This window comes from Clupea harengus, chromosome 11 (assembly GCF_900700415.2).
Source record: "Clupea harengus chromosome 11, Ch_v2.0.2, whole genome shotgun sequence".
Lineage (NCBI taxonomy): Eukaryota > Metazoa > Chordata > Actinopteri > Clupeiformes > Clupeidae > Clupea > Clupea harengus.
The window spans coordinates 28,494,340-28,520,669 of NC_045162.1; the positions used below are offsets into that span (position 1 = coordinate 28,494,340).

The window sequence follows — 26,330 nt, forward strand, 5'->3', positions numbered from 1 at the left end:
GAGCACGTCTCCATGGTGACACTGCATATACCTGAGGGAGAGGAGCACGTCTCCATGGTGACACTGCATATACCTGAGGGAGTGGAGCACGTCTCCATTGTGTGACGAGTAAAGACACTGCAGGAATGAAGAGCATTGGGTTTGAGCATTCCCCTAAATACAAACACCAAATCAACTTCATGGGATTTCAATGTTTATTTCCTCACTCAAAGGCAAGTCATCATGTAAATGGCCGTCTTAAAGACATCCACTGACGTGAGCAGAATGTGTACCGCATTCATCAGCAGCGGCAAACAAACTGTGGCAGCTGTGTGGGACACAGGTTCTGCCTAAACCCTGTACACAGCATCAGACCAGGTTCTGACTAAAACCCTGTACACAGCATCAGACCAGGTTCTGACTAAACCCTGTACACAGCATCAGACCAGGTTCTGACTAAAACCCTGTACACAGCATCAGACCAGGTTCTGACTAAAACCCTGTACACAGCATCAGATCAGGTTCTGCCTCATACCTACGGCCCTTCAGAGCCCTTTGTGATATTTCTCAGATAGAGGCCTTCAAGCAGTATCCCACTAATTCAGAAAGGACACATGCACAATCACACTGGGACAACTAATGCTAAAGGACATTCAAAACCAGATCATTTCCTCGTACTTGCATGTACAGCCATTCATGTTTAAGGCCAATCAGTAAAACAGAGAGCGAGAGAGAGAAGGCCACTGCACTGACACAGGGAAACAGGGTCAGTCTCTGAACAGTGTTCCTCCAGCACATACAAGAGCACATGGCAGCCGCTTACATCCCATGACCCTTGGCCTACAGCCTGCGGTTGGGGCCGGCCACAGTACAGTACAGTGACAGAGCTCTTAGACACTCTCATCTCCATGGTAGTGGCTCCATTCTGCCATTACAATAACACTGAATGACTTACTTGAAATCCCCCGCCTCAATAAATCAATATAACAAATAACGATAACAAAGGACAACAATCTGATAAGCAAGCCACAGTTGAAACTTTACCATAGCTTTATGTTTTTATGAGTATGATTAAAAAAAACAAATTCACACAAAAGGCAACAATCAATGGGCCATAGTTCGTTAAAATCCCTCACCAACGTACAGGGAAAAAAGGGCAAAAAGCTCAGGAATCCTTCCAGAGATTGAGACAAAAATCAAGGCAGTGAAAATTAGATTTGATTAATTTGACACGTCAATTTTGGGGTATAATGTTTAGGTTTTGTATTCTTTAAATAAAAATAAATCAATGGCTCTGTAAACCAAGAGTTTAACCAGGGTTAAACAGTCATTAGTGAAACCGTCAGGAGGCCACACAAACAAGAGAGTAAAAAGGGACCACTTGGTTCATTTGCCAAATTCCAGTGACCGTAAAAGTAGGACTTTCTAAAATGCTTGTTTACAACCTACATCACAATAGAAACTAAAATAACACACCAACCAACATTATATATTTTAACATCCTCAAGTCATTTTGAATTGAATTGCATAATAAGCTACAGCACTCCAAACCTGAGCATAGTACCTTTACGTGAAAAGAAATGGAAGATCTAAGCTTACCTTTAACACTTTTCAGTAGCTCTATATCAACAGTTTTTACTTAAAATCACTACTGGATTAAAAGAATGGCAACATCATACTGAACCTTCAATTGTAAAGCTGCCATAACCTTACAAAAGAAACTGCTACCTGTAAAATATAATTTTTATCTGGATTTATTTAGTAATTTTACACAAATAATGTTTTCTTCTCAACTTCTCTCCTTTCTCCACTACTCCAATGCTTCGATGTGTGTCAATATGTCTTCATTGAATGGCCATAGCTTTACAGACTAGATCATCTGTGGAAATACTGCTGCAACACTGCTGTACTGTCTTTTGCTGCGCAAAAGAGCATTTATGATATAAAATGATTTGTTTTCTATCACCGCAATCAATCAATTCCAGTCATACCATGTCCCAAATGCGTTTGAAGAGAGACCTGCAATCATACCGCAGCCTATGTACAATTGAAACACTTGGCATCACCCTCACTCACAATGGGGCATTTAGCCAGTTGCCCATTCTTCCCCATCTGCCATTTTGTGAAGTGAAGGTCATCCAAATAAAAGGCAACAGAAGGGCTTGAAACAACAGACAGGCTTCTGCTCACCTCCCTCTTAGCCCTACATGTTTACAAAAAACCTCTGCTTGGAAAATGGCTCCGTTCAACCCCAGACCTTCAGCGGGGAATATAACCCCTATTGTTTGACCCCCCACATTAAGGATTTCCTCTACCCCTTTTGCAGCCCACCCCCACCCCCTAAACCAACCAACAGAGACACTATGAGGCCTATTCTCCCTGCAGCAACATGAACAAGGCCACAGGCCTCCAACCCAGCAGCATTCCTGTGTTTACCCAACACAACTAGGGCTGAACGATTTGGGAAAATAATCTAATTGCGATTTTTTTACCAAAATATTGCGATTGCGATTTAATATGCGATTTTTTTTTTGTATCCTCTTTTTTTCCTAACAAAACGTAATGAATGATTTAAATATGACAAACACAATATTAGATACATTTAGTGTAAAATATTCTTTCCCACATTTTACATTTTTATTTAACTGCTCATTACAGAAACAAGAACAACAAATAGGTGGCTTTGCCACTGTGCATTTAAGTAATTTAAAAAAAGTAATTTTAAGTATAAACACTAGGCATGCACTTTTTAAACACTGTGTGCAAAATTTACCATCTTTAAAAAAAAAAAAAAAACATTTTTTTTTTTTTTTTTTTTTTTAGACCACGTTTTTTAATCGCGAACGTTGCGGTTAGAAAATCGCGTTCCATCATGTCGCGATTAAATCGCAAATGCAATTAATCGTTCAGCCCTAAACACAACGGCTCTGGGCAAGTTGCTATTCTTCCATATCCATTTGCTCTGAGCCACTAAACCATAACAAGAGAGTACACAGCCACAATGACGGGATACACAGAGGATTGCCAGGTCCTTCAGTCGAGGTCACTTACATAACAGCTACAAAGTGCAGTGCTCACTACTAGGCTCTTTTACAGCTTCCCAAGACATACAAGAGAGAGACAAACACACTAGGGTGGTGAATTCTTGGAGAATGGAAACACTGCTTACAGACAACCCTTAAAGACAGAAAGATTGCCCTGCTTCCAGCTCTCCTCCAGGAGGACTGCTGAGAGCTGATGTCATAGCATTCCGTCTGAACGGGAGGCTTCCTGTGTTAGCTATACTGGGGCCTCTCTCTACCCCCCACCCCCTCTACGCCTGCCTGTGTGTGTGTGTGTGTGTGTGTGTGTGAGAGAGTGAAAGAAAGAAAGACAGAGAGAGAGAATCATTCTGGATCATCCAAATAAGGTCCAGAGGACGACACCCACCTATGCCCTGACAATGAATGCTATGAGCATGAAGTGAAGTATGCAACACTATGAAACACCAGGGGTTTGTGGATACAATTGGGAAGGTATGCAAAGACTTTCATAGTGTAGGCCTTTTTTAGGCTAAGTGGAAAAAGGGGATCATTGAATCTTAAAAGCAGTGGAAAGAATGGGGAAGTGAGCAGAGGGTCTGAAACGGACTCTTGTATCATAACTGATGGATGACCAAGGGCTGGTGTATTTCTGTCACGAGCAGTTGTTGCTCTAGTGGAGTCCCTCAGCACCCGCCCCCACGTGGTGGGCGTGAAATGAGGGCTTGTCAACATTGAAAGCGATTCTCCAGCGTCACCCTCACTACGATAACATGCACTGCATTCCAGCAAGGACTCCTCCCCGCGGATCACGTGATCCTACTGTTGAACACACACACACACACACACACATTCCAACAAACAAGTAGAAGAACTTCCAACGAGAGGTAAACACCACTCACTGTGTGTGGAACAGTAAGAGAGGAAAGCAGTACCTTCAAACAAAACAAGCTTAAGCTCAAAAAACGGCAGGGCCTCCAAATAATGACTCCTCCAACTACTTAACACTGAATAAATTGTTGCCATGGCATTTAAAAAAAACGGGGTATTCTCATCATGTATTAGCAACACTGAAGTACCGCTGGTGTAAAACAGGACCTCCAAACAATGCCTTCAATCCTTCACCCTTTGGGGCCCTTCAACACTGCCATCGTATTGGCCACCCTGTCAAATATGCCTCAGAGTTGTAGGATTAGTGCGAGACCCAGCAAAGGAACATACATTCAGCCATCTTATGGTACAAATGCCTGGAAATCATTTTCATCCAACACTACCGCATCGTACGATGGCTTAGAAAAATCTCTGAGAAACCCTACAAGACACTCCCATCTCTCCTGCAAATGAGCTTGGGGGCTTGACCAATCACGGCTGCTCTGGGTGGGGGGGGGGCGTGAGGCACATGTGGTGAAACAGAGACACTCCTCCAGCTCGGGGGTTGCAGCACTTAAAAACATCCAAGGAGACCAAAGCAGTCAACAGATTACTGAGAGAGTAGTTCTCACATATCACTCCGTGGCTTGAACAGCCGTACAAACAAAGTGCAAACGGCATGTTTTGAAGCAGCCTTTGAAGGCAGCTTCTCAATATGCAATATGCTCTCCCCTCATATGCCCATGTAGACTCTCACTGTGGCTGCGCATTCAGGGGGAAAAAACATGTTTCTGCAGTTATGAAGTCATTTTCAAATTAAGATAACCTGCAATAACAGGGTAGTCTACAAAGACATTCAAAGAATGCAGGCTTTCGCCAAGAATCCAAGCCAGTAGCAGCTGAAAATGTGGGTGTCAAACATTCAAAATGACCACTCTGTAAAATGTATGATGACAACCCATATGAGCCTCCAAATGGTTATCATACACAAATTGTAAGGAGGTAAAAGCAATTTTGTACCCAAATTCAATAATGAAATGCATTAACAAACTACCTCAAAATTAAATCTATTACTAGATGTTTTTAAATAAGTATTTTATCTAGCATTGAAGACTGAAATTTGAAACTTGTTTGCAAAGCAGTTTAGGGTGTGTCATATGGTCTTTACAACATATATCAAATGCCGTTCACTACCCTATGCTTAAGACATAATATTATTGAAAATAACAAACCGGCCAACCTTGACTTATACAAGACAATTTAATGAGAACTCACCGCGTTATCGTGCTGTTGACAGAAATCCATTCGCTCCTGAAAGACGGGCAGAAACGAGTAGGTCGAATGGAACGACTGGGAGAGGCTCAACGGAGTGTTGGCGTTGTTGGTCCGGCCTCCTATGTGCAAGCTCTCCAGTAATCTTTCAATAAAATGGTCTTTGGTTAAACGGACCCGCTGGTGCGCCCGGACACAGTTGTCACAGAGGTACTCTTGGCAGTCCAAGCAATGTGAGGTAGCGGGATTGCCCTCATCGCAGGAACTGCACTGAGGTGAGGTGAGGTGATGTGGTCGAAGAAGGCTGCTATGTGGGTTGCCTCTGCAGCTAGTCTTGTTGAGCTCCTCGGACGCAACTACAACATCAAGCAAGTTGTTGAAGAGAAAATTTGAGGATGGCAAGGCGTCTACCCCGGATTCGGGCATGGAAACCTTTTGGTCACAAGTTGGGCACCTAAGTTTCAGTGGGTCGCCGGGGTTCCGCTGGCCCTCTAAACATCGCCTACAGAATGCGTGTAGACAGGGTAGTACGTGGAGCCTTCTAGAAGACGAGGTAGATGAATTTGAGGTCTGAGATGAAGACGATGAGGTAGAGGAGTTGGAGGAGATCGGAGCAGAAGACCCGCACAGCTCCTTGCACAGAGGGCATGTTTGCAGATCGGAGTCTGGGAATGAAGCCATTTGCGAGTAGGCCAAAAGATAACTTTGAAAAACTTAAATCGTGTGGCGGGTAGGCATAGAATGCGTTTGCTCTAAAAATATGTGGATTTTCTGGGGATTAAATGCTGACCAAGTACAAGCACTGGCGTTGCGCTCACTATACAAATTCGCTTGGCCGAAAAAAGAAATCTCTGCACAGTAAAACCTGTACTTGGGAAATAGGCAACCAATGCATATGAATTCGGAAGTATAAATTAAATCGTATTCAAATCAATTATATGCAACTGTGTTTTTAAATGTTAGAATTAAGCAAACCTCTTAAATTATGCCAGGGTAATCTTATAATCGAGGACATCATGGAAATTCCCTCATAGGTAATTTCGGTGCTCCGATCAACACAGTGCAGTTTAACGATTTACAAACAACCGGTGCTCATTTTTCGAGCCTTAGCCTATAATCCTCAGATGAGGAGCATTAACATTGTTGCGAAACATGAAATCCGCTGCGAGGTCCCTGCTCCGATCCTCCCCCACCGCCGCATGACGAAAAGGGGCCACACGTTCGATGCGTTGTCAATTTCTTGCTTTTCCTTTAACACAAAGGTGTGTTTTCTCTCCACGTGCCAGTCTCTTGCCTTCTAGTCTACCATCTGGGCATTTCTGAGCGCAGTGCGTGTTAAAGGAACTGACGGAGTCGCCTGGGAAGGAATTGAATATTTCAGCAAAGTACGTCCCATGTAGCTAGTTAGCTTGCTGGTTAGCGTTCATGAGATCCAGTTACAGATTTGGATGTGTCGCCTACTGAATCGAATATGTCTTCTCTTCCTTTCTCTTTACTCCACTTCTACACTCAGTTCAATTGTAGCAACAATTATTTGTCCAACATACGAAAGGTTAGAATTACTAACCCATCAGTTTCCGTTCGAAAATACACCGTTAAAGTAATTTCCACTGGCTTCCCTCAAAAATCCAACGAGGTGTACAGACTATCCGTCTTGCTGCTCCGGGCTATCCGACGGGAACATGTCGGTTGTGCCCTAAACGCAATCGCACATTGTGTTTGTTTAAAATCGCTTAACAGTGTGCAGTTCCCTGATCGCAGGGACGCTGGTTGTCGAATCTGATCTGAAAATGCCTTCAATTCCGAAAGCCTTGCGAACACTTCCGCTTGATCACACGGGGGGGGCAAGGCTTAAGTGGGGAGGGGGTTGGGCATCGACCGATAGGTTATATTCTACCATGAACATAGGGCTAGTAGATATAAGCCATACATTTTCACAGACCTTATGAGATTTTTGCTAAATAAAATTCATATAAAATATTTTTTATAATAATTGTATACATTTCCAAATGATTTATCCTCATGATTATCTGAATCTCAGAATACATGAAACAGAATACCATAGCCTACAACACTGAAAGAATGATTAAACAACTTAAAAAAAAAAAAAATGAAGACTCACTAGCCCATATCTCATTGTTCTTGCCAGAGCCTCTCCTCTAAAATCACAGGGTAGCTATTCACTTCCACCAAGGCAATCATTGATACTAAGCCTTCTTTTTAACAACTGTCAGACTCCTCAAGGAGGTGTGTGGGTGTTGGTGATTGACGAAGGTGCATACAGTAAAGTGTTACTCTGTAAATAACCTGCAGTTCCACACAGACTTTTACTGGCTCTCAGGATGGGGCCCTGTCAAGGCTCAGAGGGGCAGGATGGAGCCGCCACTGTGGGCTGGGGCTCCAGATGTGAGCGGCCCAATGAAGCGATGCGACGCCAGGATCAGGGATGGAGCCGGGGGAGACACCTTTTGACCCCCATTATCCCAGCCTCGCTTTAGGAGCAGCAGGGCCTGGCCACTCCTGCTCACGGCCACTGGCCACTCCAAGGACATTCCATTGATCTCTTTGAGAAGTAAACACACACACACACACACACACACACACACACACACACACACACACACACACACACACAAACATGCAAACACACACAAGCACAACAGAGCAAGGGGGTTGGGTCCAGCGCAGGCTACAGAAGAAAAAAAGAGGAAGGGTCAGGTCACACGCTGGAAATGACCGTAGGTTACGTGGACAAAATGGCAGAGGTTATTGCAGTGTGGTGTGGTGTGGCAGGGCAGTGATTGTTGCGTTAACATTGACAGCAGCGGCCCCTGAGAGAACATCATGTCCAGTGGCCATCTGCTTGCTGAATATACCTCTAACGTCCACCCCACATTCATCTTCCCAAAGCTTTGCTCTTTTTTTTTTGCCAAAGACTGCATATGGCAATAATGAATTAATACACATAAAACAATACATATAAATACATATAAATACATATAAAATCTCCACGGATATCTACTGGTATACAGCAGTTCTGCTTATTTACAAAATCATCCCTTGTCCCTTGTCCCCTTCTTCTCTGTCAACAACACTTAAATACCTAGCTGGCTAATATATACAATTCTTAATAAATGATTTATTTACAAGGAGTTAGAAACCCACACGGAGTCAAGCCAAATCACAACCTGAGTTAATGTTAGCGTACATAATGAAAGAAAGACCTCTGGCACACATGGTTTAATAGGTAACCATGAGGATCAGGGTGCATCATGGGAGAACAATGGCTGACTGGTGGGAGACTAGGGGACACAGCAGGAGAGCAGGCCTCTGAGAAAATCATGTGCTGTTACACGCACATCTCACCATACCCACATACCCTCCTCACTGGAACATATAGCTATTAGTATATGAACACAGGGTGGAGGGGGCACTCTCTGCCAGGGGGACAGAGAGGAACACCCCCCCCATTTCAACCAAACTAATAAAATTGAGTAACAGATTATCTGCATCTGAAGATGTATAGCATGGAAACACTGGAGGAAGTCATGGACAGGGTCTTGTGAATGCTTATTTTTATTAGTTCTGGCAAGTTGCCTCTGGAGGTTTATAAAGACGTTCAAACGAACTGATGTATGGACTTATGCAACTGATTAGCGTGGCTAATGCTGCCTTTCACTACACACTGTGCCCCTGTGTGCACAGGATTTGTGAGGTAGTATTATGCAAAGCAAATGAATGTCCTCAAGACTAAGCATTGGGATTAACTAACAAGTTTGAGTGTCCTGCCTTGAGAGGTTCTTACTGTAAAACCTCGGCACATACATACCATACACTGAAGCACACAGAAGAGGTGTTTGAATTCATAGAGGTTTGCTGCATGATTCAGACGTGGATTATAACAGACTTTTATGGCATTTATACTTGAAATGATGATTTAAAAAAATGCACTTTCACTGGATAGAAAAAGGTCTGTAACCCCCAGCTAAATACGTCTTTTGGATTAAAAATGTTTTAATTACAAACTTTCTGACACCTTTAATGTGGAAATGTAATTTTTATGCAAATGCAATTGAACAAAAATGTTTTATTGAAAAATAATGACTGAAAATACAAAATATACTAAACTAAATTAAAACTACACAATAACCTGGCTGAATTCTCTTCGTCTTCACACCAATTTTTGAGGGGACGTCCTTTTTCTTCATGTCATTGTGGTGCCATGTTTTCTCTACTCGTTGACAACTTTCTTCATGGTGTTCCATTGTCTTCCATTGGCTAATAAGGGTCAATGTAAATTACGGCAGGTTTGAACTGATGGCTATTTAACATGAGTTTGGAAGCCATTCTGTAATTCTGTACACAACCACATTCTCAGTTATAAAATGGTGCACACACTTAAACAACCTGGGTTTTATTTATATATATATCATTTGTTACAATATTTATTTATAATATATAATAATAATGTTATAATAGTTGTTTATAATATTCATAATTGGTTTTCCCAAGAAATAGGTGCAATTTGTTTTACAGTAGATTGTATTTTTACATATTTTGAGGGTGAAAATGGCTGGCAGAAACGTTGCACAAAAATGGACATGCTGCAAAGATGTGTTCAAAGGCACTAATTGAGTTAATTGGTAAAAGGTTTGGTTAAAGCCGACTAATAGCATTGTCCAGCAATCCCTTTAAATTGAATGGGTCAGACAAATTACAGTGTAAGAAGATGGCAATATCACCATGGATTCTGGACAGTATTTGCCGGAATAAACCAACCATACCAGTTGCAACACGTTTCGTTTTGCCTTGTATTTTGCCTTGTTGCAAAAAAACGACAGAAGTGACTGCTTTCATTTGAACATATATGCAGCATTCACCGCTCATCACATATTTACTTCACTAATTCAAGCACGGGTAAAGTAATATTTATGGCAATAGCCATTCATTATTCAAACTAAAATAGTGGTGGATAAGGGTTTTTCTCTAAGTTGTAGTCTTGTTTTCAAAATGCCAGTGAGATGCCAGTGTCCCTTACAAACCAAGGGTGTCACTCCTTCCCCCAAGTAGCCTACATCAATGGGGAAGGTATAAGATATAGAAGACAGTGAGCTGTTTATGTTGATGAATTTAAACACCTGGACCAACCTGAATGCAATCTGTTTCTGCATTCTGGTGCAGCATGTCTTGATCTACCTTAGTCTAATTAGACTACAACGGGTGAAGAGAAATAACAAGAAACGCCATTACTGTGTATTGACAACATTCGTTTAATGCTGACATAGAATTGAATTCAAGTCTAACAAATTAGACTATCTATTCACAGATGTTTTGCTCTTTCAAGAGGCTTAACCTCTTAAAACAAACATTTGATTCTTTTTTTTAAAGCCTGCCAGGATATGTGTTCACTTCCAGGATAGATGAGTTGCATTCATCCATGACGCAGGTTCCTGCTTCCTTGCCCACACAATATGTAGGCATAATCCACCACTCCCCCCGATGAAGGAAATGGGATCTATTTAGCCAGATAGATACATCAGACTTGGGAAGTGATGGTTAGTGATGGCCACATTCACATACTCAGCCAAACTAGGGCCTCTAAAGGTGGAAAGGTACTGACCCGATTTCATTCTTTTCACACAAACCTGCCATTTTAGCTGGGGGTGGAGTCCTTCCCACTGCATGTGGCTCCTCACGAATCTATTTCCTGACCATAAATACAGACTGAGAAAACAATGGCCTCCAGTAATTGCCGGTGTACGTGTAACTGTTCTTATTGGACAGAGCAGATGTGTGGCTCCCTCTGGGGAGACTGCTCGATACACACATCAATGTGGATTCAACAGGAGGAACGTCCTCACGTCACGTCACGTCACGTCACGTGGGGAAATGGGTAGGTGTCCCTCTGTGATTCACCTTTACTTCAGCATAGCAATGGCAGTGTGTGTGGCGGGGGATAATCTCTGCTTTTGTTCTTGTTCACACTTCAGTGTGTGTGTGTGTGTGTGTGTGTGTGTGTTTGAGAGTGTGTGTGTGTGTGTGTGTGTGTTTGTGTGTGTGTGTTTGAGAGTGAGTGAGTGTGTGTGTGTGTGTGTGTGTGTGTGTGTGTGTGTGTGTGTGTGTGTGTGTGTGTGTGTGTGTGTGTAAGTGTGTGTGTGTGTGTGTGTTTGAGAGTGAGTGAGTGTGTGTGTGTGTGTGTGTGTGTGTTTGAGAGTGAGTGAGTGTGTGTGTGTTTGTGTGTGTGTAAGTGTGTGTGTGTGTGTGTGTGTGTGTGTTTGAGAGTGAGAGTGAGTGTGTGTGTGTGTGTGTGTAAGTGTGTGTGTGTGTGTGTGTGTGTGTGTGTGTGTGTGTGTGTGTGTGTCTCCCAGTAAAAAGGAGCATGGACACAGTGGACTCCCTGCCTGTCCTCAGAAACAGATCCATTGTGGAGGAACCCTACTGGAAGGACGCTATAGTATTACAGCCTAAGAATTGTACTGGCGACTTGCAAATGAACTCCTCTTACTTAGCAACTCTATAGCTTGACTTCAAACACGGTTTTCCTGCATAGTTGGGTGGATCTCATTTCAACCTCAGTCTATTCAGGAGCAGGCCTGGAGAAGGAATGCTTACACTGAGTGTGTGGAATTCTACCCTTCATAGACCAGCCTTTAAATGGACAGAATATTCAAATATACTAGAATAATATCTCATTTCTAATATACTTGTTTGTATATATATATACACACACACACACACACACACACACACACACACACACACACACACACACACACACACACACACACACACACTAATATTCTGGATATTAGCACTTTATCTGGCATGTTAAATAAACAACAGTATTTTTCTGTCAACATCCATTTTCGCTTTCCACTGTTCCTTTGATGTGCAGGGATTTGAATGGGCATTCTGTAACTGTCAAGAAGTGACACTATTCCCACCATGAAGAGGAAATAGACATAACGGAGAATATCTGAGGGTTTTCACAAAAACGTGGCAGGTTCCCAAACTTCTCGCGGCAGGGCCCCAAAATTTGCAAGCGGGGGGGTCCCACCCCACACTTTGGGAATCACTGCAATGTCACTTGTCAGTTACCTTATCATTCTAATATCCAATCTATACCACTCATAACCCTATTTGTGTGAGGGAGTTACATGTTAAAAATGTGTACCGTAAAAAACACAACAACAGTTATTGCTGCTGGGGCAAACTGTAAAAAGATGGTCTGATGGTTCGGGAGACTGAGATGGATGGATGGATGGATGGATGCCAGGAGAGCTTACTAAGAGGGGTAAATCTCCCTCAGGGTTGCCGAGCCTGTGAACAGCACTCAGTGCAGTTCAGAGAACCAGTCATCTCTCTCTCCCTCTCTCTCCTTTTTCCAGGGAGCAGCTGCAGCCTAAAGTACATGAGTCAGTCAGAAACCAGACCGCCAGAAGGGGAGAGAGGGCCAAAGGGTTTGCACACAGTCAGTCCGCTACAGTACACCGCCGTCCCTTTAGGTCTTTGTTAAGACTCCAATTAGGCAGAAGTTCACATCTGTATTAACTTGTTATAATCCAGACACTATTCTATGTTAGTGGAAGGCACCACTTGGAATTGTCACCGAGTTCACTAGCGAGCCCTGCTAAGACATCATCATCACAGACACATTCTGAATTGGGCTTGTAGATAGATAGATAGATGATAGATGGATACTTTATTAATCCCGAGGGAAATTTAGGTCATCCAGTAGCTTATACACATATACACTTATACACCTCACCGACATACATACATAAATCACATATACATACACATAGGGAGAACATATATACGTACATACACATAGGGAGAACATTTTCACACAGAGTGTTTGTGGCAGCAAATGGTTAAAGTCTCTAGACTGGAGTGATTATAAATGGATCCAGACCATAGGATGCATCATCAGCTGAATGACGGTTCACAAGCTGAATGATTCAATGAGTCACATTTGTACCACGGGGGACTGGTGGCTACACGGTGCAGTATGTCATTATGAACTGGGGCAAGTTAAGTGTGTTGCGAGCAGCACGCCGCCCAGGTGTAAATCAGAGCGGGACGGAGCACGTGCAGATTTAGTGGCCCTGCCTGTAGCCGGTAGCTGTGCAGCTCTGCAGTGCTCTGGAGTGCTCTGGTGAGGGCTCACTAATGATGGGCTGGGGGGGGCAGCGCGCTGCCAGCCACTACTCTCTGTGGTCACCCCTACTGTGCAGGGCAGGAAAGATTAACACAGCTCAAAGGGAACCTCACAGCCAGACCATTAATCCCTCTTTAAAGGGGCCTGAGATACTTTAATGCTGGGGTCTCAGCCCACTCCCGCAAAAGAACAGTCATGTCCTTCTTTTGCACACTGCCACACTCCCCACTAACACTCCTGTCCTTCCTTTGAACACTACCACACTCCTGTCCTTCCTTTGAACACTACCACACTCCTGTCCTTCCTTTGAACACTACCACACTCCTGTCCTTCCTTTGAACACTCCCCACTAACACTCCTGTCCTTCCTTTGAACACTACCACACTAACACTCCTGTCCTTCCTTTGAACACTACCACACTCCTGTCCTTCCTTTGAACACTACCACACTAACACTCCTGTCCTTCCTTTGAACACTACCACACTCCTGTCCTTCCTTTGAACACTACCACACTCCTGTCCTTCCTTTGCACACTACCACACTCCTGTCCTTCCTTTGAACACTACCACACTAACACTCCTGTCCTTCCTTTGAACACTACCACACTCCCCACTCACACTCCTGTCCTTCCTTTGAACACTACCACACTCCTGTCCTTCCTTTGAACACTACCACACTAACACTCCTGTCCTTCCTTTGAACACTACCACACTCCTGTCCTTCCTTTGAACACTACCACACTAACACTCCTGTCCTTCCTTTGAACACTACCACACTCCTGTCCTTCCTTTGAACACTACCACACTAACACTCCTGTCCTTCCTTTGAACACTACCACACTCCTGTCCTTCCTTTGAACACTACCACACTCCTGTCCTTCCTTTGAACACTACCACACTCACACTCCTGTCCTTCCTTTGAACACTACCACACTCCCCACTCACACTCCTGTCCTTCCTTTGAACACTAACACTCATGTCCTTCCTTTGCACACTACCACACTCCTGTCCTTCCTTTGAACACTACCCCACTCCTGTCGTTCCTTTGCACACTACCACACTCACACTCCTGTCCTGAGGAAGAGCCCTCACTCTCACTCCGTCCAACACAACACAGAAGCTCCCAGGTCCGAATTTTGAGGAGGGCAGTGAATGGGTTGGGGGATTTGGTAGGGCAGGACAGAACATATCTTTTAAGTCTGCAATGAATTAGACGGGAAGATTTAGTGAGCTCTGTAGAAGGGGGAAAAATTCATTTCAGCTGGCCAGCTCCAGTCTACATGAAAGCATGAATTCCAGGAAATAAAACTCGTTTTCCTTTTCATAATTTTTATGTGTGTCATAAATTATTCTTTATTGTTTCATCATTTAAGAACGCAGACCCAGAACAAAGGATAACAGGAATTTAGGGGTAAAACGATCGGGAGAAGCATACGTAGAGGAGTACATTAAGTCATTATTTAATAGTCCTCTAGACCCAAGAGTTGAGGGAAAAAAAAACATCACTGGAGTCTTCATGTCATATTTACTGAGAAAAAGCTTCTCGTAAACATCCTCTTGACCTTTCCCCCATTGTCATTATGTCTCCGTCACGATTCAGTTTACAGCTTTTTCTGCGTCAGCACAAGTGTCATGTAGACTGGGGTGGTATGGCCATTATTCTACTCTACTCTACTGCACTGTTGGGTTAGTCAACAGGACTCACAGGCGTCTCTTTCCTTCAACATGTTAGGAGTTAATGGACACATTCAAAAATGCGGATGGAAAACTTCCAGAATCCTCGCAAAACACAACTCTCAAAAGGCACATGACACGAGAAAAACAGACCAGCGGGGCCATGGAAGATGATCAGATCCTGATGCCCTGAGATTGGAGCTCCCCCTACTGGATCAAAAGAGAAGGCCGACTCCTGAATACTTTCAAGACTTTAAAACAGAAGTAAATATTGACGTGTGGGCATTTTGAAGGGGTGAACTGGGGAAAGGACATCAATAAAAAAAAACATAGTGACCATGGTCACTGCAGGGAACAACAATCTGTCCCACACGGCACCATCCCTCCCTGTCTCACCAGAGAAGTGAGAAGAAAGAGGATTATTCTGACCAGGAGATGACACTATCAGCCTTTCACAATCATGGTTATCACTGCACATTATTATTTTGAACATTTTGTACACTCACAGTAATCTTTTACAGCATCAGTGTCTACACTTCCCATAATATTAATTGAAGTCAAATTCACTTTTTAAATGCAGCATCAACAAGCCTTCGCTCCGGTTTACTGAAGACCTATAAAACCAAACGAATCTCCCCACTGGGGACTGGTCTATAAATGCCAATATAAAGTCAACAAGTTGAGTGCTCACGCACTGATATCCACTCAATAAATCAATAACAGGTCGTTATTCTGATTGAGATTTCACGCTTATAAATAAAATGATTTGTCGAGTGGACATCTGTAGGCGAGCGCTAGACTTTTTCTGTACATATTTTGACCCTACACCTGAACCAAACTGGTTTAGATGTGTTCAGAGATCACCAGCCGTTCTCAGCCCGTATAAAGTGCTTACAACTGTAGTGTGTGTAGTGTGTGTGTGTGTGTGTGTGTGTGTGTGTGTGTGTGTGTAGTGTGTGTGTGTGTGTGTGTGTGTGTGTGTGTGTGTGTAGTGTGTGTGTGTGTGTGTGTGTGTGTGTGTGTGTGTGTGTGTGTGTGTGTGTGTGTGTGTGTGTGTGTGTGTGTGTGTGTGTGTGTGTGTGTGTGTGTGTGTGTGTGTGTGTGTGTGTGTGTGTGTGTGTGTGTGTAGTGTGTGTGTGTGTGTGTGTGTGTCTGTTAATGGTCTTCAGCCCTTCCAGTCCCAGGGTATGCAGAGGTCCCCGTCCTGCATGACGGAGTAGAAGTTGGAGACGCGCAGCTGCAGGCCCTGCATGAGTGGGAGGCGCTCCTCCAGCAGGCGGCGGCAGCAGGGGATCATCTGCCTGGTGGACACGCTTCGCTCTTTGGACAGGCCCGCCAGAGACAGGTCCCTCCCACACGCCTCCACCACACGCTCCTCTTCAGCCTCCAGCCTGGGGACAGAGGCCAACACAAACATATATGTACACAAACAAAACACAAACATACAATACAGTATATGTACACAAACATATATGTACACAAACAAAACACAAACATATATGTACATAAACATATATGTACACAAACAAAACATAAACATATATGTACACAAACAAAACACAAACATATATGTACACAAACAAAACACAAACATATATGTACACAAACAAAACACAATCATATATGTACACAAACAAAAACCACTAGTGTCCAGATCACTCACTCAAAGCTGTTAAAGACTAAATATAACACAAAATAAAATGATGTATGTAACATTACTATTGGTCATCAATCCTGACAATTTGTCCCCATAAATTAGTAATACAGATTAATAAGCTCTAATTGTGTGGAGAGTCCAACCAGGACAGAACAAACACTCCTGTTACTCTGGTCTTATGACCACTCCTGATCTTACTCCATACCTGTGCATACTCCATGCCTGGCAACAGATTCTTCATGTATAGTTTGTTCAAAAGGCCTATTTGAATTACAAATCATTTTAAAATACCGGACATCTATCTCTATTGCAGACAGCTATGCAATAGCAAACATGTCAACACAAAGTACACACAGAAGACGGCATCGGTTGCGTGACCTAATGGCCTATTGTAGTGCTATTGTTAGTGGCCACAGTGCAAAAGGTGGTGGTTAGAGTGGTTCACATTAGCCTTTAACTAGCTACCACTTCGCACTATATATATATATAAATACTTTTAATTTAATTTAAATCTCTACTGGTGATATTAAGGGGTTGGATTAAATATATCTCTATAATTATAATTATAATTTTATTTTTTTTGCACTATATCTTTGTTATGTTTCTTTGATGTCTATTTTATGTGCATGTCATTTCTTTGTGCATATTATGTATTTGCTGTAAAGCACTTTGAGCTGCATTCTTTTGCATGAAAGGTGCTATATAAATAAAGTTTTATTATTATTATTATTATTATTACAGTGGAGTAGGTGGTGGTTACAGTGGTTACAGTGGTTACAGTGGAGTAGGTGGTGGTAGCACTGTAGCACTGTAGCGCTGTAGCACTGTAGCACTGTAGCGCTGTAGCACTGTAGCACTGTAGCGCTGTGAAGCGTGGGTGCCACTCACTGGTCCCGGTGCTTGAGGCGCTGTCGGGCCTCGTGGGCCTGAGTCTGGAGGAAGTTGCGGAGTTGGAGCGGGTCGCAGGCTGCCGGGATCATGAAGTGCCCCATCTCATGCAGACCGATGCTGGAGCGTCCACTAAGCAGAGAGGAGGAAGAGGAGGAGGAGGAGGAGGAGAATGTGAGACAGGTCCACAGGGAGGACTGGAGGGCTGAACAGTGCACCATTATCCACCTATGACCCAACATCCCTCATTGGCGTGGTGCTACAGACACTCTCTTTAAGGTGCCCAGAGGAGGTTCCCACACACGCGTGTGTCATGTCTCCATATGAATCTGCTCAGTATCAGCATCAGCACCATCATTAAAGCAGGACACGTGGGTCAGAACCATCACTAAAGCAGAGCACCTGGGTCAGCATCAGCACCATCACTAAAGCAGAGCACCTGGGTCAGCATCAGCACCATCACTAAAGCAGAACACCTGGGTCAGCATCAGCACCATCACTAAAGCAGGACACGTGGGTCAGAACCATCACTAAAGCAGAGCACCTGGGTCAGCATCAGCACCATCACTAAAGCAGAACACCTGGGTCAGCATCAGCACCATCACTAAAGCAGAACACCTGGGTCAGCACCATCACTAAAGCAGAACACCTGGGTCAGCATCAGCACCATCACTAAAGCAGAGAACCTGGATCAGCATCATCACTAAAGCAGCGCATGTGGGTCATCACCAGCATCAGCACCAGCACCATCACTAAAGCAGAGCACCTGGGTCAGCCCCATCACTAAAGCAGAACACCTGGGTCAGCACCATCACTAAAGCAGAACACCTGGGTCAGCATCAGCACCAGCCCCATCACTAAAGCAGAGCACGTGGTTCTCACCTCTCCAGAGTCATGCTGAGTCCTTGCAGGCTGCGGGGATGCAGGGCCGGGCGCTGGGGCAGCAGCCTCTTGTGGAAGTGGTTGAGGGTGCTGTAGTACTCCTCCAGAGGCAGCACAGGGCCCAGCCGCTCCACGTGGATCACCTGCACGCCCCCCAGCAGCAGGCTGATGCGCTCCTTCAGCCACTCCGTCTGCTGGAACAGACCGCGATAGCTAGGCAGCCTCTCAAAGAGCTGGGGATTAAAGTACAATACCCAAGTAGAAACAAAGATGCTTCGTGAGAGCACAGACATAGTTTAGATGCATACACCTAGTATTATCATGAACTGAACAGCTTTGAGTCTCTACAGTGTAAGTGACAGTGTAAGTGACAGTGTAAGTTAGGGCTGAACGATTAATTGCATTTGCGATTTAATCGCGATATGATAGAACGCGATTTTCTAACCGCAACGTTCGCGATTAAAAACGAACCAAATAATATATATATTTTTTTTTTTTCTTAAGATGGTACATTTTGCACACAGTGTTAAAAAGTGCATGCCTTGTGTTTATTCTTACAATGACTTTGTTTAAATTACTTAAATGCACAGTGGCAAAGCCACCGATTTATTGTTCTTGATTCTGTAATGAGCAGTTAAATACAAATTTTAATTGTGGGAAATAATATTTTACACTAAATGTATCTAATATTGTGTTGGTCATATTGAAATCATTCATTATGATTTGTTGGGAAAAAAAATAGGATAAAATAAAAAAAATCGCATATTGGGGGGAAAAAAAATCGCAATTAGATTATTTCCCCAAATCGTTCAGCCCTAGTGTAAGTGACAGTGTTAGTGTGTTAGTGACAGTGTAAGTGACAGTGTTAGTGACAGCCTCATTCTGACTTGAGCCTTACTTTGGCCCAGTGGTGGTGGACATCCATGGTTCCTAGCATGACATACCCTGAGGCGTTCATCCCTGACTGGTCGCTGTACAGTATCGTGTGCCCTGGTTGGTACACAATGAGAACAATACTCATTCCAAGTCCTGCATACAAGTACCACTGCCACCATCTGAATTTTGCACAAAAGTGTTGTAAGATGGGCCACACCCTCCTTTGCATTCATTTCTGAAGGTCTGTAAATGATTTACAATTTTTGAAGAGCACACATGATGCACACAGCATGTTCCTGGGCTTGAAGTAGTAGTAGGAGAGCAGGCTGTCCCTTACCTCTCAGGTTGTACAGATCCTCGGGGCTCTGCAGGGCCAGGCGGCTCAGACTCTGGAGCTGACAGCAGCGGTGGGCCATGCCCCAGCTCCGCTGCCACCTAGACCACAGCACAGCACAGCACAGCACAGCACAGCACAGCACAGGATGCTGCTCTCAGTGTCAACTTACCACAAGCACTGATTAGGCCTAAGGGCACGCACACAGGAAACCTGGTTTCTGAGGGCTAAACCTAGCACACAGGCCTAGACACAACACAAACCATCTGAGCAAAAAGACAATGGAAACTAAGGCACCGCTACAGAGACCTGACGGGAGGGAGGTATAGCTTCATCAGGACTGAGGAAGTGAGCTAGAGACAATGGGTGTAGGTTGAGATGGGCATCAACCACGGGGAAGGGAAGATGGATGTGCTGACTTCTATCATATAATGCCATATAATGACAGTGTCATTATAGTTCAGTTGAGAGTAGGAGTGCAGATTAGGAATGTGTAACTAGAGCTCAGGACACACAGGGCCATTTTAGAAGTTCAGAGGTGGGAGGATCTCACCTGATGTCCACGAGGCCCAGCTTCTGACAGAGCTCATCCTTGAGGCGCTGCAGCTCATCTCTGCGTGGCTGACTCGCCTTCTGCTTCCGGCTCGCCTCAGCCTCGTTGTTCCTCAGCCACAAACTGTAGGGGGGGGGGGGGGGGGGGGGGGGTTACACAGAGCCCAACAGCAGAACAGCAGAACATTGTCATTAAGACAGTGGTACAGGAGATAAAGAAGTCGTTTAGTAATCAGAAGGTTGCTAGTTCGATTCCCTGTCGAAGCGTCCTTGAGCAAGACACTGAACCCCTAATTGCTCCTGATGTGCAGTGTGCCATCAGTGTAAATGTGAAATGTGTATAAATTGTAAGTCGCACATATGTAAGTCGCTTTGGATAAAAGCGTCTGCTAAATGACTAAATGTAAATGTAAATGTAAATGTCTCACTCCAGTTCGACTGTATTTCCTTTCAGAGGGCCATTCACCATGGACATTTACTGTTCACAGTCGCACAGTGCTTCCACTACGGTTGTCCCCATTTACAGAGCCACGACTGTGTAGGAACACCAGAGGTTTCTTTTAGCGCAAACACTGAATGGACAGCTAAAGGACTGTGAGGAGCAATTTGCTGAATTTGATTAAAAAAGTGTATAGGATTAGAATAGCAGACCACACCTCTAAAGTCATAAATAAACAACAGAGATAACTGATGACATACTGTTTGAGGCAAAGAAGATCAGACATGCTTGATGCCAATCATCTGATAGTTTAAAATGTCTATTTGATTGTCAGGTAAAATACCTAAGACTGGGTTCTACTCTCTTGGCATGCTGCAGTTCCTCCTCTGGATCTCTGTAGCCAGTGAAGGTGTAGTAGCTCTTGTCCCATTTGATGGGCCTGTAGAAGGGTGTGGCCCCATCAGGGACACTGGGTCTGCTGCTGTTGCGCTGTGCACTGGCCTTGATGCCCTGCATGTGCTCTGCTGACAGCCTGCAGGACTGGAGCACGTCCAGCACGGTGCTCAAAACATCCTTAGTCTGCAGTGTGAAGCTGACCGGACGAAACCCTGGAAGGGAGACGCATACACACACAGCATGCACTTTTAAGTCAACACAATACAAATTCACTAAATTTGTGTCATTCTAGGCACTGTGCTGTATGAAAACAGAACAATCAAGAGTAGGATCACGGGAACTGGACGTCAATGTCAAATGGAAGTAAATATTTAACTATTTGATATTATTAAATATTAATGTGCAATCAGATACCTTCTTTAGTCAGATTGGTTCTACACTTGAACAAAGACCATCAGCTAACCGTTTATTGTGTAGTCAGGAACACACTAAGTCAATATGAGCTTCATCTCACATTAGTGCAATATGAGCTTCAGCTTGGAGGGTTTTTGTCATTCAAATACCTAGTGTATTACATTTTTCAACACTCACATTATACTTAAAAAACTATATCCAATAGTATCTATGTTGCCTATAACACCCATAAACTGAGAGTGCCATTTCATCCATTTTCATAGAAGGTATTAACTCTGTAAGTATGTATATAGCCAATTCACAATTATTTATTATTATTTAATATTCTGTATTTGTCTTTTATTCTTGTTTTTGCTATTTTGTTGTTATGTTATGTGTTTTATGTCCTATGCACCAACCACCAAGATAATTTCCTGTATATGTAAATATACTTGGCCATTAAAAGAATTCTGATTCTGATTCTGATTCTGATTCTGATAAGTATCCTCCTTCCAAAGGAAAGAACATAAAAAGGGACCGACAACAGTGCATGCAGTAAAACAAGAGTCTGGTACCTGAGGGACGGAGCTCTTGCTCCATGTCCGCTTTCGTCTTGGTGTCACGAACATAAAAAGTTAGCTTTGTTGGTTTGACAGAACGAGCCCCTGGCTTCTGCAGATTTTCTAAGTAACCATTTAGTCTCTTTAAGGAGTTTTCATTGACTTCCTGAAATGGAAGTTACAAACAAAGCACAATGCATCATGATGTTTTTGCGGGACTGATTATACTTAAATGTAAATAACACGATGCTGTCTTTATTACTCCAGTATCTCAGAGCCACGTAGCTCAGCAAAAACTAAAAACAAAACTCACCCTCTCCTTAGGATGCTGGCCAAAGAAGTCTGGGTGCACTGCAAAGTAGAAGGGCCGCAGAGCATTAATAGCCTCGGCCCCAGAGAGACCTCGCTTATGGAGAATATGTGCAGCAGCATATTTATTATCCACCCTTTATAACAGAATTGACCATCAAAATCACATGGAAGATATAAAATGCAACGTCATAATTTTAAGAAGTAGACTAACCAATAGCCTGCATAGCCTAACCAATCCACTAAACAATTATTTTAGGATAAGGATAAATTACATATATATATATATATATATATCAGCAGTAGCCCTCTTCTTTGTTATTTTTGCATTAGTTCTATAAATACAAATAATGTTAGGGCCCAATTTATCAGTGTAACAACTTCAAAACATCACTTACATTCCGAAATGATTAACTATTGTGTGTTCAAAAAATAAATACATCTATGAAATGATTTAACTAATCTAGACAATCTACACAAGTCGACGAGCTCTAACTCTGGAAAATGTAGTATTTTAACCCGACTGGTTGCCTACCTTATAGCGCAACGTAGCATGGAGGTCACCGACATTGCAGTCGCCTATTTTGGTCAACACAAGTGTGACATCCACAGGTGCAAATACACCGCTATGCTAGTATTATGTCTACTGTCAGTATACCAAACCCCAAAAGTTGTTTTCATAAAGTTTCAGGAGAAACACATCAAGCAGACTCCAAAATGTTCAAGTCAGAACCAGTCTGAAAATAGGTCACCGTTATTTTCAAGAACACTGAGACCTAGCTTACAAACAGTTAGCTAGCAACATAAACAACACTCACACTACTGTCCTTTAGCACCAGTAACGTTGTATATAACGTTGGCAACGGGGATATCATACAGTTAAATAACTTTGGGTTTAGACCCAAATAACAAGATTATCACCCCCCCATTACATTCATTGCAAGGCAACGATTCTGTCACTTAGCTGGCTAGCTAGCTACCTCAGTTCTCTCAAATGGCCATCATCATCTGAGCTGCGCTGGTGAAGAGCTAGAAGTAAACACAACATAAGCAGACTATCTACTTCACAACGAAATGGAATTTGAAGGGTGACAGGTACAAGAAAGGTTAACGTAACAATATATTGAAGAGTACAGATACCACAGCACAAAAGCGTGATACTTTAAACACGGTTTAAATGCGGCTGCCTGATTCAAAGATTTTTACAAATACGGAGCTCCGCCCATCTAAAATCCTGTTTTCACTGTCATCTCACTCACTCACTAACAAAACTCTACATTCCAAAAAATAGTTTTCCTCCGGTAAAATGAATGAAATGCTGTTACAAGGCATCATGTGATATTTAGCTATTTTATTTTCCATGTCATTCAAAAGTTTAATGCGGCTTTTGTTTCATCAATCTTTCAGATAGTTTTCTTGATTTCCTTTACTGTACAAAAATGAAGATAGGATAAGTACGCTATAATAACAGGAAAAGTTAAACCATTTGTGGTGGACTTTTAGGGCATCATTTAGGCACATCGAACCGATGACTAACATGGAACATATCTCCTTCTTCAGTTTGTTCACCTTGCAGATGAATTGTGATGTACTGCGGCGTGTGTGGGAATTTAACAGCGCACTATATAGTGAGTACAATTTACAGCTGAGACTTAGAACAGTACTACAAAATGGCTGATTCACTATATATAGTATAATACCGGTGAGTGAACGTTCGAACGTTCTGCACGTTTCCACGCTATGTAGCCTATCGATATCAAGCCAGGCAAGAACCATCGACTACCCGAATAAAACGGAAGTAGCTTGTCATAATGTGTTTGAAATGACAGTTCCAATGGAAATATGTGGCCATCTGCTGACCAGTAAAGAAATGTCAAGTGAGTTTCAAGCGTTTTTAAGTCACAGCTTGTTCATTTTCAAAATAACTGTTTAACTTTAGAAATGAAAAAAAAAAGTAACCGTAAAGACTACCAATAATAAACCTGTACTTATTGCATTACACATAATCTGTAGCCTGACGATGTCATACTCATAATTCTAGTCAGAATAATGTGTGTATTCTATGTGCAACTGTAGCCTAAATGTAATTGCAAATAACAGTTATTGTTATTATTACTATTATTGCCACCACCACCAACCACTACTACTGCTGCTGAGCTGTCGGTAACGACAATAACACCAACAATAACAATTATAATTTTTACATTGACGTTTCTCTAAGGAAAATCTAAATGTGTTTACATGCATTTAAGATATCCAAATCCAGGTGTGACATATTCACCTTATGCCTACATTGTTTCCAAGTATACTGTGTGTCAAAGTGATGCCATTGTGGGAGCTGATTTAAATTTATGTGAGTTCATACAATTTATGGATGAATGTAACCTTCATCTGATAGACTCACTCAATCTATTTAATGTTTTAGGTCATTTAATTATAGTTTGTAGTGTGTTGTCCTGTCATTTGTTCTGAGGGAAATTAGAGAGCTCTCTGGGAGAATGCCCTTTAGAGCTATGCAAGTAGGTTAGGTCAGCATGGTTTCCTGATGATCTTGGTACAGGTCAGTGATGATAGTTAGGTCTTTCCCTCTAATGCTGAGTATGAAAGAACTTACTAGAAGAATATATTGACTTTTGGGTGTGTCCTATGGGTACTTCCTGAGTTTCCATTGGTTCAAGAAAAGTGTTCTCATGATAGGCAATGGCAATGGCCTGATATGCTCCTATACAGATGCCTCTGTATTCTCTCTTTGGCTATATGTGATTCTTTAGTCAGTTGGATTTGAAGGAGATCTGCCTCGCCTGTGTTTTCTAACTGGAATGTCTATGACACATGACGCAGATCTGTTTACCAGTGGTGAATGAAATCTGATGAGTCATTATCAGATGAGAGAGTTACCCTCAAGTTTATCAGTCATCTTCAGTGCAATACAACATTGATTCAATAGCAATTTAGCACTTGCATAACACTGTCTGCCTAATCAATTAGAATGAAAATACCATTCTTATCTATTACTGAATGGACATGCTGTACCTCTGTAGCCTTGTATACAAAGTCCTGTTACGGACTGATGTGTCCAGATTAATCACTTGAGAAAAGATACTTGACTAAATGTAATGTAAATACTTTAGGGATGACAACAACAATGTAGGCCAGTATAGGGATTCAAAAAAACGAATAAAATCATACTAATAATTCATTATTGTGCAGAGGAGAGCACTGTATTGAAACGCGCTTTAGGTGATTGGTGGTGATGGTATTCTCGTCTTCTCTTCCTCAATATTTAGTGCTCTACTATAGGCAATTGGAAATTGAGGGTTGCACACTGGATCTTATCTGTTCCTAGGACTGTGCCAGTCTGTCTGAGCTCAGATAGTGTTCTTGTTCTCTGTTGAAGCTCTCCTGGTTGCCCTGAGTTCCCCTACCACTACTGGAATCACCTTCAGTTTCTTTAATTTCTCTCTCAGTCTTTCTGTTGATATGACTGTCGTTTGTGACTCCTGCGTCGATTATCAAGCACTCTCTGGTCTTTGTCCAACAGCACTATACTGTATGTGTGCTGTTTTAGACCAGCTGTTTCCACTGGTGGGACGAAGGATGGTACATTATCTTGCCATGGAATTGTCTATACAAACATCTCAAACATCTTACCTCCTCTATCTGTTATTGACACTCTCTCATATCATCTCATCGATACACAATGTTCTGTGTTTCATCTAGAATACTTACAAAGCCCCACCCAGTTTCTTGTTGGCTATTGTGTATATTACTTACCTTAGTTGGATTCCAAATGTTGGATGATAGTTGTGTAACACATGTGCCCCTAGTGGTGGCCTGGTGGGATGCAACCATCACACACCCCACCACTACCTAACTGTCCATCGCCAGAGCTATTTTCACCTCCAGGACCTCTCCCTGTTTTGTTGAGTAGTATGATCTGTACAATTTTGCAACTCTATTTGATTCTGAAAACCTTTCAGCAGAAGGCTTTGATTAAAGATGTGGGTTCCTCTGTGTCGTGAAATGTATATTGATTTAGAGTCACAGTTTTCTGAGAATGTTGAAAATA

The 26,330-nt window shown here is 42.7% G+C and overlaps 2 protein-coding genes across 3 annotated transcripts in view; both read right to left on the reverse strand.

Annotated features, from left to right (window-relative positions):
- The window catches only part of trim71 (tripartite motif containing 71, E3 ubiquitin protein ligase), a 29,582-nt gene extending 22,549 nt beyond the window's left edge, over positions 1 to 7,033 (reverse strand). Inside the window, exon 1 of the mRNA XM_031576728.2 lies at positions 5,145 to 7,033. Coding sequence (XP_031432588.1) covers positions 5,145 to 5,822 — 678 coding nt within the window. The 5' untranslated portion in view covers positions 5,823 to 7,033. The remainder of the gene's footprint in view (positions 1 to 5,144) is intronic.
- Positions 7,034 to 16,063: 9,030 nt separating this feature from the next.
- tcaim (T cell activation inhibitor, mitochondrial) lies at positions 16,064 to 24,054 on the reverse strand. 2 transcript variants are annotated; one of them, XM_031576859.2, is made up of 10 exons: positions 22,797 to 24,054; positions 22,266 to 22,303; positions 21,968 to 22,118; positions 20,947 to 21,211; positions 20,166 to 20,288; positions 19,616 to 19,713; positions 19,301 to 19,392; positions 18,403 to 18,635; positions 17,521 to 17,652; positions 16,064 to 16,366 (listed from the first exon to the last, which is right to left on the reverse strand). In XM_031576859.2, the coding sequence occupies exons 3-10, from the start codon at positions 21,990 to 21,992 to the stop codon at positions 16,141 to 16,143; spliced, it is 1,194 nt and encodes a 397-aa protein (XP_031432719.1). In that variant the 5' UTR covers positions 21,993 to 22,118; positions 22,266 to 22,303; positions 22,797 to 24,054; the 3' UTR covers positions 16,064 to 16,140. The 2 variants fall into 2 exon arrangements, with proteins under 2 accessions (XP_031432719.1, XP_031432718.1); XM_031576858.2 differs by having other exon boundaries at positions 22,266 to 22,398; positions 22,797 to 24,053.
- Positions 24,055 to 26,330: the final 2,276 nt, after the last annotated feature.

Bases quoted from the DNA above. Each gene is read 5' to 3' on its own strand.
- tcaim (XM_031576858.2), bottom strand. From the start codon at position 22,831: ATGTCGGTGACCTCCATGCTACGTTGCGCTATAAG. The intron at 18,636-19,300 runs GTAAGGCTCAAG...TTTAATCCCCAG, and splicing joins TCCACCACCACTGGGCCAAA to CTCTTTGAGAGGCTGCCTAG. The intron at 17,653-18,402 runs GTGAGAACCACG...CTCTCTGCTTAG, and splicing joins CTCAGCATGACTCTGGAGAG to TGGACGCTCCAGCATCGGTC.